This window comes from Syngnathoides biaculeatus, chromosome 5 (genome assembly GCF_019802595.1).
Source record: "Syngnathoides biaculeatus isolate LvHL_M chromosome 5, ASM1980259v1, whole genome shotgun sequence".
Taxonomy (NCBI): domain Eukaryota; kingdom Metazoa; phylum Chordata; class Actinopteri; order Syngnathiformes; family Syngnathidae; genus Syngnathoides; species Syngnathoides biaculeatus.
The window spans coordinates 8,495,294-8,505,129 of record NC_084644.1 but is presented as its reverse complement, the minus strand read 5'-3'; the positions used below and the strand labels follow the sequence as shown (position 1 = coordinate 8,505,129).

At 42.5% G+C, this 9,836-nt stretch overlaps 3 protein-coding genes across 5 annotated transcripts in view; 1 reads left to right on the top strand and 2 right to left on the bottom strand.

Annotated features, from left to right (window-relative positions):
- The window catches only part of thsd7ab (thrombospondin, type I, domain containing 7Ab), a 180,494-nt gene extending 179,211 nt beyond the window's left edge, over nt 1-1,283 (bottom strand). The window contains exon 1 of the mRNA XM_061818909.1: nt 1,144-1,283. The gene's annotated coding sequence lies outside the window, so the exon portion shown is untranslated. The remainder of the gene's footprint in view (nt 1-1,143) is intronic.
- seraf (Schwann cell-specific EGF-like repeat autocrine factor) lies at nt 1,058-3,405 on the top strand. Its single transcript, XM_061818907.1, has 5 exons — nt 1,058-1,438; nt 2,012-2,107; nt 2,185-2,289; nt 2,812-2,907; nt 3,267-3,405. Exons 1-5 carry the CDS (start codon nt 1,198-1,200, stop codon nt 3,377-3,379), a joined length of 651 nt encoding a protein of 216 aa, XP_061674891.1. The 5' UTR covers nt 1,058-1,197; the 3' UTR covers nt 3,380-3,405.
- A 301-nt stretch (nt 3,406-3,706) lies between these two features.
- vwde (von Willebrand factor D and EGF domains) overlaps nt 3,707-9,836 on the bottom strand; it is a 30,729-nt gene continuing 24,599 nt past the window's right edge. For 2 of the 3 annotated variants that reach the window (XM_061818905.1, XM_061818906.1), the window contains 11 exons: nt 9,059-9,280; nt 8,009-8,104; nt 7,411-7,506; nt 7,088-7,183; nt 6,367-6,462; nt 6,187-6,282; nt 5,519-5,614; nt 5,334-5,429; nt 4,408-4,503; nt 3,917-4,014; nt 3,707-3,845 (listed from right to left, as the gene is read on the bottom strand). In XM_061818905.1, the coding sequence (XP_061674889.1) occupies nt 3,831-3,845; nt 3,917-4,014; nt 4,408-4,503; nt 5,334-5,429; nt 5,519-5,614; nt 6,187-6,282; nt 6,367-6,462; nt 7,088-7,183; nt 7,411-7,506; nt 8,009-8,104; nt 9,059-9,280 (1,103 nt within the window). In that variant the 3' untranslated portion in view covers nt 3,707-3,830. Of the gene's footprint in view, nt 3,846-3,916; nt 4,015-4,407; nt 4,504-5,333; nt 5,430-5,518; nt 6,117-6,186; nt 6,283-6,366; nt 6,463-7,087; nt 7,184-7,410; nt 7,507-8,008; nt 8,105-9,058; nt 9,281-9,836 lie in introns of those variants that run through there. The other variant, XR_009794865.1, reaches the window with a different exon arrangement.

The following is a 9,836-nucleotide window of genomic DNA, read 5'->3' as shown; positions in this document are numbered from 1 at the left end:
GATCATGAGATTGAGGAGTCTATTTAAAGTACCTGTCCATTTACTGTATATAATCGTGTACTTAATTTCTCAAATAATGTATCTTTATTTTCGGATTGACTGTTGCTGTTCCATCTGACCCCCACTGGCAGTTCATATAGGCCAAATGTTTCCTCTCTGCGCATTTGCTAATGACTTATCCACATGTGCGCTCGTATTCGTGAACTGTTTTTCTACTCGTCACATTACCCAGAACACCAAATCCAAAAAAAAAATAAGTTTACTGAAGTCTGAAGAGTTGAATAAAGGTACTGGTAACCTATGTAATAGTTTTAACAACAGTACTTTGGTTCTTTTAGAGGGAAAATAAAATAATGGTTAATAGATGCAGCAACAAATATAGCTAAAAATGTTTCGAGAAAATATTAAACCAGCTAGTTTGGGTGTACCAGTTGTGTTTGAACAGAACGATTAAAAGTATAAATTTGTCGTGTTAACGTTTCCACCAGATATAGCAATCCGATTTTATGGAAAAGCAGTGTTTAAAAAAGGAACACTTGGATTGTTAAAATACAAGCGATCACGTTTTTTACGAGCAACTTGCAACCTAATTCAAATTAATTCGATAGCTCACGTTTATGGTTTAAGTGATTTAGAATTGACACGTTTTGAAATATGAAAATACAGTTAGGTTAAGGGAGCAGACCTGACCGAGAATACCAAAAATTAATGAATCATTAAACATAAAATGCTGACAATGACAAAATGCCAAACCAGGATCGCTAAATAGCCGGCTAAGAAATAATTAACAAGGCTTCTTATTGTTCTAATAAACGTAATAGCATAATTTACATGGCAAGTTTATGGTGTTTAAGAGTTAATACGTTCTGAAACTCAAAACTATATTCATACAACTAAAAAATCATGACAAATTCTCATTTTGACGATGACAAATGCTACGCTAACGTATGAAACTAGCCAACGACGATGCTAATTAATGACGCTAGTCATAGTTAATTTTATTTTAATGGGGTAGTAAGTGCTTAGAAATATTTTAAAACTGTGCGTAAAAGTTTGAAATCGAAGTCGGCCCCACCGCCATCACCGAGGACCCTCCCTGCTAGCCCGGCCGGCCACGCCCGCCTCCCCCCTCCCCGGACTGACCTCCGGGCACGTGGACGGGCGGTGGGGAGCTCCTTCCATTAGCGAACTTCAGTCATGGGCTTCTTCGGGGGATCCGGCCCGGCGGCGGCGGCGGCTCTGTGGGTGACGTTGTGGCTGTGCGGGCTGTGGTGCGGCCGCTGCTGGGCACGCTCGGACGCTCCTCGCGGGGTGGCGCTGGGCTTCGTGTTTGACCCGAAAGCGACGTGCGAGCCGCCGTGTCAGCACGCCGGACTGTGCATCCGGAACGACACCTGTCTCTGCGGCCGCGGTTACGAGGGAGAAAACTGCCAGTATGGTGAGGAAGTCTCCCCGTGATATACTTCCGCTCACACCTGCATGCTCCGTGATCAGATTCTTGTCTATTCCAATAAAGTTTCATTTCTAGAGATGCTCCTTTCCATAATTAAGTGCATTATAATGCACGAGTGTGTGTTTCAGTAAAGACGCACTCCAAGTTACAATGGAAAATGAAATGCAACTTTATTTTAAAGATCGTAAAATCAAATCAGATTTTTTAAATCCCTCATATAAACCAGATTATCCATTTTAATTGATTCTATTTTATGTATTTGTTGTCATTGTCATGAATTAATTATTTTTGTTTATGAATTCAAATACTTCCATCCCCATGACAAAAAAAGTAATTAGGTTTACTTTTAATCATAAAATGAATGTGTGAGACACTCTTTTGCTAATTGAATGTATTCATAATTTTTCTATACACATTACTTCCCAACTACTTCATTCGATACTGTGAGATGAGGTACAAAGAATGCATTTATGTGCACTGACCACGTCTTTATTGAAGGATAATGAAGCAAATCCACATTAAGTTTATTATCGATCTTATCGATTGCGTGCATTGCAGCCAACTGCTACCCCAAATGTAAGAACGGAGGCGTCTGTCTTCGTCCCGGAAAGTGCAGATGTCCTGCTGGCTTTGGCGGGAGATATTGTCACAAAGGTAACATTTTAGTAGTTTGTCATGCAGGTTCAAAAATAACTATGTAAAAGTATCGTTTTGCGCCGTTCTTTGTGCAGTGACGTGCGACGACGGCTGCTGGAACGGAGGCGAATGCAACGCCGTCAACGGAGTGGCCAAGTGCATCTGTCCCTCCAGCTGGACGGGCTCCAAATGCCAAGAGGGTTCGTTTTTTTTGTTTTTTTTTTGTGGGCCCGGTTCCAATGGACTTTTCCAACCTGTAAATCACCCGTACAATAATAGCCAATCAGATAGCCGGGTTGTCTTAACCTCTGGCTTGGCACGCCCATGCCGCCATATTGTCCCATAAGCAGTGCTGGTTGCCAGTAGCGTGCGCTTGGAAAAGTTAATGTTACGAAGAAAATGGCCCTCAGATGCGCTTGGGGAACGTGCAATTCTGATGAAAGATATCCTGATAGTTTACAAGGGGCCAAAGGCTAAAACACAGTTGACCAGGTGTCTACGATGGATTAAGGCTCGCGGAAAAGCACACGTACAACTAAATGTGGACAATATCAACAAACAAAAAAAAAGAAAAGAATAAAAGTTCTTTATGGTCTCTCTGTGTCAGCTATTTTCTCACATCCCTGGCGGGTCGAGAACTTATCGCCCCCCATGATAAATGAGGGTTCGCCGTCCGTGCATTTCTGCTACGAATAATGCATCTGCGCTGTGTTCCCCACCAGCTATTTGCCCTCAAGGTTGCAGAAACGGGGGCCTCTGCATGGCCCCGGGAATCTGCAGCTGTCCGGACGGCTGGCTGGGAGGCGCCTGCCACGTCGGTGAGTTCATCAGCGCACCAATGACAATATCATAAATGATTTCCTACACATGACCCACACTTTCACTGGGCACAACATTAGGTACAATCAGTCAACATGAAAGCAACAAATCATGAAACTAAAGTGGCTGCTTCAAACCAAAATGGCAGACTATTTTTTTTCCAAATATGGCTTCTTGAGGCGTTTTGTAGGTCTCCTGATGACAGACACGTCCACCAATTTTCAAGTTCCTAAGATAGGTTTGGGGTCTGAATTAAAAAAAAAAAAAAGTCCATTGAGCGTTTTTCCATATGTGACAGAAAATGATTAATAAAGCTTCATAAAATTGAATAAAGTGTTTGTTGGTGTGTGTGTTACAGCCGAGTGCGCTCTGCCATGCCTGAACGGAGGAAAATGTATTTCGCCCAACAAATGCCGCTGCCGTCCCCCCTTTTTGGGCCCTCGCTGTGAGGAAAGGAAGAGGCGCCATTAGACCCCAATCGTCCACTTTATTTACTTATCATTTATCCTCATTTTTACTGTACAAACACTGCTTTGTCTTTCTGTATACGTACTGTTTTTTTTTTTGTGTGTGTGTCAATGGAACGAACTGTCAACTGCAGTGTCAAAAAAAAAAAAAATCATACAATTGAAAAAAAATGTGAGTTTATTTAGTCACATATTTGGGTTATAAAAGGTGTGTATTTAATATTAACAGAGTAACTGTCAGGCACGCTGATAATAGCATGTATTACTAATCATAATTAAAAACTATAAAGTGAATTCGGAGATATGTTTCTATATACATTACAGCGGTGCATTCAGTGCAGTGCAATAGTGGACATGAAGAGGACCAAAAAGACAAGTATAATATAAGAAATCTCTCTGGGAAGAGGTATTCATACATTATCTACACTCATAATCTTCCTTCACTTCATTTTTCATCATGCTTTCGAGACCTGCGAAAAACACAAAGGTACGTAAAGATGGACGGATCTAGACGGATGTTTTTCCGCTTTGCGGCGCTGACCTGAACGGCGCAGGTGAGGCCCTTGTAGCCCCTGCGGCAGTGGCAGTAGTCGGGCAGCACGCAGCGGCCCCCGTTCAGGCAGCGCCGTCTGCAGATTGCTACAAGAGAGGAGAGAAGAATAAAATCACTGATGGTGTAGTGGCGCACTCGGCTGGATTTGCTGCAGCTAGCGTGGTTTCGGTGCCCACTCCATGACGGTGTCTATATGTGCCCGTCCTGGAGTGGAGAAGCTACAGCGCCCCAGGATAAGCAGTATGGAAAATGGATGAAGTTTTTAAGAGTACAGAAAATGTTCACAAGAGTAGATTAATAAGTGTCTGGGGAGGTTTGTAAAGCTTTAAAGTCATCCCTATAAACTTTTTTTTTTTTTTTAAATGTGGTTGTTACTTCACAGATTTCAGCTATTGCAGAGCAGTTCAGAACCTGACGCCATGATAAATGAGGGATTACTGTATTATAAAATGATGATATTTGCAATGTATGGGACTCACGTGTCTGACACTGCAGACCCTCCCAGCCTGTGGCACAGTGGCACGTGTTGGGGCCCACGCACTCGCCGCCATTTTTACACTTTTGCAGACACACAGCTGAGACGACAACACACAAACAAGCTGTCATAGTAGTAGTAGTAGTAGTAGTAGTACCAGTAGTATTCCTGAAAAGTACCTTAATTCCTGGCCTACATGGCGCACCTGGTTACAAGCCTCACCGAGTACATTTGTAAAGGAAATACCATTTGGTACGTACATACGCCGCAGGTGTGTAAAAGCCGCAAGTGCCCACATTGAAACCCGCATTGAAACACGAGATATTTACAAAGAAAGACGGTACACAGAAAGAGTTTAACGCTAGCGCCGCGCTAACGTTAGTGCTAACGCTAGTGCCGTGCTAACGCTAACCGGGCCAGTTAAAATAAAACTTACAGGTAAATATCACCGAGACATGCCAGTAACACAGCAGCAACAAGCGAGCACAGTACTAACGCAAGCGCAGCGCTAACAGGGCCGGTAAAAGTCACTTCCTTAGCACATATATTCCACCGGTCTCATGCTTACCTTTTCCGCTCGTGTGCCCCGTTGTGGCCGATCGAAAAAATGCATAAATTACTCCGCATCATCGCATAAACCACAGGGTTGAAAGCGTGTGGAAAAAAAGTCGCAGCTTGTAGGCCGGGAATTGCGGTAATAGGAGGGTATTGTTTGTAGCTGTACTGTAGTAGTAATACTGGTTCTTAATAGTAGCTGCGCTTGTAGTATCTAATAGTGGTGTAATTTTGTAGTGGTAGTCATGTAGTAGTCGTAGCTACTTTTTAGTAGAAGTGGAGATAGTAGTACAAGTGATAGTGTAGTCGTTACTGGTTAGTCTTCGTGAGTACTTTGAGTCAAAGTGTGTTTTATGATCGGGTTTGCGCACGTACGCATGTGACATCGGTCTCCTCGCCATCCCGACGTACACGAGCACGTGTTGGCTCCCACACATTTCCCGCTGTTCATACATGCCGGCTCGCACACGCCTGCGACACACACAGACACACACGTTATTAGCGGTAATCTTATTAGCGCCCTCATGCATGTGGATGCGTGTGTATGTGTGTAAACTCACTCTTTTCACATCGTTCCCCTGTGTAGCCTTCGGGACATGAACACACGTTGTTCCTCCTGCACTGACCTCCGTTCTTACAAGGGGGGCTGCACACAGCTAACCCCCCCCCCCCCACACACACACACGTTCTGTACATTTAACCATTAGTACCATAGTAATAATACAAATTGGGAATTTTGGTGAAAATAAAGTTGTCGTTTCATTAAGAAAAAAGTCACAGCAATGTGAAATTTGAGAAGATGAATTAAGGCCAGGAAAAGCCCATATTATTGGACAATACTGTTGTAATATTATATGTATATATACATGGGAGCCACAAGATCTAGAGAAAGCCGATGACAGAGTACCAAGAGAGGAACTGGGGTACTGGATTTGGAAGTCTGGGGTGGTAGAGAAGTATGTTAGAATAGTACAGGACATGTATGAGGGCAGCAGAACAGTGGTGAGATGTGCCGCAGGTGTGACGGCATCAGGGATCAGCGCTAAGCCCCTTCCTGTTTGCTGTGGTAATGGACAGGCTGACAGATGAGGTTAGACTGGTCAACAATCCAGAGCAACGGTGAGTGCGGTAAGAAAGTGAAGAAATGGCGGAAGTTGTCTGGAACAAAGTTTATAAAACAGTAAAAAAAAAAAAAAAAAATATGTTCAGATTTTATGCAATTTCTCACCAATTTGACACTGAGAGCCGTAGAATCCGGGGGGACAAGCACAAAAGTTTGGTTTGATGCACGTTCCTCCATTCAGACAGACCGGACTGCACTCAGCTGCACGCAACACACATAATTACATGCTATATTATTACGATTATGACTACGATTATTATGGTGGTGTGCTGTCTCGTTTCGTACCCGAGTTGCAAGTAGGTCCATTCCAGCCCGGTTTGCATTTGCACACGTCGGGAGAAACACACTCGCCGCCATTTTCGCAGTGCCTGTTACACACCACTAACAGACACGCACATGCTCATCATTTTACGAGAAAAAAAAAAACTACAGTATAACTAAATGCCATTATAATGGGGGAAAGCAATAGTATTTTGATAAAGTAAATATTCGTAATTTTACAAGAATAAGGTTGCAATTTTACCCGGAAACGGGCGAAAAATACGAGGATTAAAGTTGTCGTTTTCAAAGGGAAAAGTTGCAAGATCAAAGGAATAAAGTTGGAATTTTGTCACAAAAAAATGGTCAATCATTCCCCAAAACAGCAGATAGTAATTTGATTGGAGTAAGGTAGCAAATTTACAACCAAATAAATAAAGAATGAAATAATACAGACAATTATGAGCAGAAAACAACTCAACATTTTATAGCAACGAAGGTATAATTTTTAAATTGTACTTGGAAAAGGACAATATTGTGGAAATCAAATTGAAAGAGTATAATTTTTTATTCTAGTATTTATATTTATAATATATTTTTATTATTATGTTTATTATACTGGGGGGAACCAAGACGTAAAAGTCAAAATACCGTATTTTGGAAATAAGTTAACGTCATGTAAATAATACTGGAATTTTACTCACAAATCCAAGAACAGAAAGTGAATTAAGAAAGAATAACTTCTTACTGATTTGACATCTCGGTCCCACGTAGCCGTAGGAGCAGGTGCAAAGGTTCCTCGCCAGACACGTGCCTCCGTGTTGGCACGGCGGCTCGCAGCTTGCTGCTCAGTTGGTTGTGGGATGTGGGGAGGGGGTGGGGGGGGGTAGAAGAAATACTACGTAATACGTGAGGAATTCCACCAATTATTTTCATCACGGAAGCAGGCGTGCTGGAGCCTATCCCAGCGAGAGGTGGGGCAGAGCCCGGATTGGATGCCAGCCAATCAAAGATGGAAGCAAATCTCTATTGAATGGAACAAACACCAATGTTGAGGTTTTGGGGTGTTACCTTCCTCGCAGGTGGGCCCGCCGTACCCCAGGGGGCATTCGCACACGTTAGGACGCACGCATCTGCCCTGGTTCTTGCAGTCCGGCCGGCACACAGCTTAGGGGGTGGGGCATGTATAGATGACACACGTTTAGTTTGGAATTTCAAACTTAAAAGTGTTTTAAAAATATTTTTACAATGGAAATTCAATTGAAAATAATAGAAAATTCATATTTTTTGTATAAAAATACAAATATATAAATTAAATATGTTCAATAACATTTCTAAACACGTAAAATGTAACTTTAAAAAAAATTTAGTAGAACATTGACAGTAACATATTATATCTTACTATAATATTAATGATATTCTAGTTAACAGTCAGATTGAAATGGAAAAAAGTATATTAAAAACAATGTAACAAATACAATTTCTGAACATTTGAACTTTCAAAATTAAAAATGAAAATGACAAAATAAAAATAGTTTTTTACAATTTACATTATTATTATTTCTTTTTAACTTTAAACAGGGAAAATGGAAATTGCAAAATATTTGACTTGTGCACATTTTAAATTAAAACAATCGCGTAGAGAATACAACACTTGTAGAAATGGTACCTATGTGACAGTCAAATCCGGTGTATCCGTCCTTGCAGGTGCACGTGTTGGGCTGCGTGCACTCCATATTCCTCCCGCACTGAAACCTGCACGCGGCTGGGCAAGAACAAAATGGCAGCTTCAACTCACAGGACGAGGGACTGTGTTCAGAATGTCTCTTTATCTCTTATTTATATAAATTGGGAATTTTGTGTCAATTTTGTCACGCTTTTAGCGTTATCCTCTTTGTAGTCCATTCAATGTATCCCAAAATACAGCTTGGACAGAAGTGAACTATCTATGCATCCATTTTCTTAGCCGCTTATCCTCACAAGGGTCGGGGGAATGCTGGAGCCAATCCCAGATGTCTTCGGGCAGGAGGGAGGGTACACACTGAACTGGTTGCCACCTAATCGCAGGGCACGTGGAGACTGACAACAGTCGCACTTACAATCACACTTAGGGGCAATTTCGAGTGTCCAATTAATGTTGCATGTTTTTGGAATGTGGGAAGAAACCGGAGTGCCTGGAGAAAACCCACGTAGGCACGGGGAGAACATGCAAACTCCCCACAGGCGGGGCCGGGATTGAACCCGCGACCTCAGAACTGTGAGGCCAACGCTGCCCATCTGATCCACCGTACCGCCGAGAAGTGAACTCGTGGTCACAAAAAAAAAAAAAAAAATCGTATGATACCTTGTATGAAACTATCCTCCTTTATATATTTCTTTTTGTGCATTTGTATAATGAAATGTAGTCATATTTCATTTACTTTTCTGAGGATTTTTTTTTTTTTTGCCTATTTTTGTATTGCTTGTCCGTTTCGCGGGGAATTTCTGTCAATTTCTGTGGGAATTAAAATGTTTTTGTGTGTTCATTTTTAGCCATTGGCATGGTGAGAAGTGACAGGACCACCCCCGCAAAACGGCGAACGGGGAATAGAGAAAGCGTGAATGATTCTCAACATACCGTAGAATTTCCTAACCACTGGACAGAGATATTCAGTCCATTTTTTAGTGCACTACATAAAAAAATATTTCGGCCCACTATACAAAAATCCAATTACTGTACCTTTACACGTGACTCCATCACCAGCGTATCCATGTGGGCATTGTCCTGGATTTCTCTCCAAGGAGGAAGAAGAAGCTCCCCGCGCGTGGGAAACGGTGGCGCCTGGTTTCCTGCTTCTGTCGAGGTGCTGTCTGGGCCAGGTGGGGGACGATGGCGGTGAGGAAAAGCTGGTGGGCGTCGGTTGCCAGACAGGATTCAGTCTGGTGTTGGGAATTTGTTCACCTGCAAAACGCTGCCAGTTAGAAAAAATGACTTCAGAAGAAAGTGAAATCAGCATTTTGAAATCATTTCCAAACTTCCCGAGATGTGAAATTGAAACAAAAGGCTTAGCTAATGTGGTTGTATAAGTTTGGACACCCCTGATACCAAAATAAATGTAGAATAAAAGTCATGACGCACCTGCCACCATTTAAAGTGCTTTTGGGCAACTCCAAATCAAGTTCAGGTGCTCCATCCATCCATCTATTTTCTTAGCCACATATCCTCACAAGTGTCGAGGCATTACTGGAGCCCATCCCAGCTATCATCGGGCAGAAGTCGGAGTACACCCTAAACTGACCTAACTTGCCGGCCAATTGCAGGGCACATGGAGACAAACAGTCGCACTCACAATCACACCCAGGGTCAATTTAGAGTGTCCAATTAATGTGGCATGTTTTTGGGACGTGGGAGGAAACCGGAGTCCCTGGAGAAAACCTGCAAACTGCACACAGGCGGGTCAAAGATTGAACCCGGGACCTCAGAACTGAGCCCAATGCTTTCCAGCTGATCCATCATG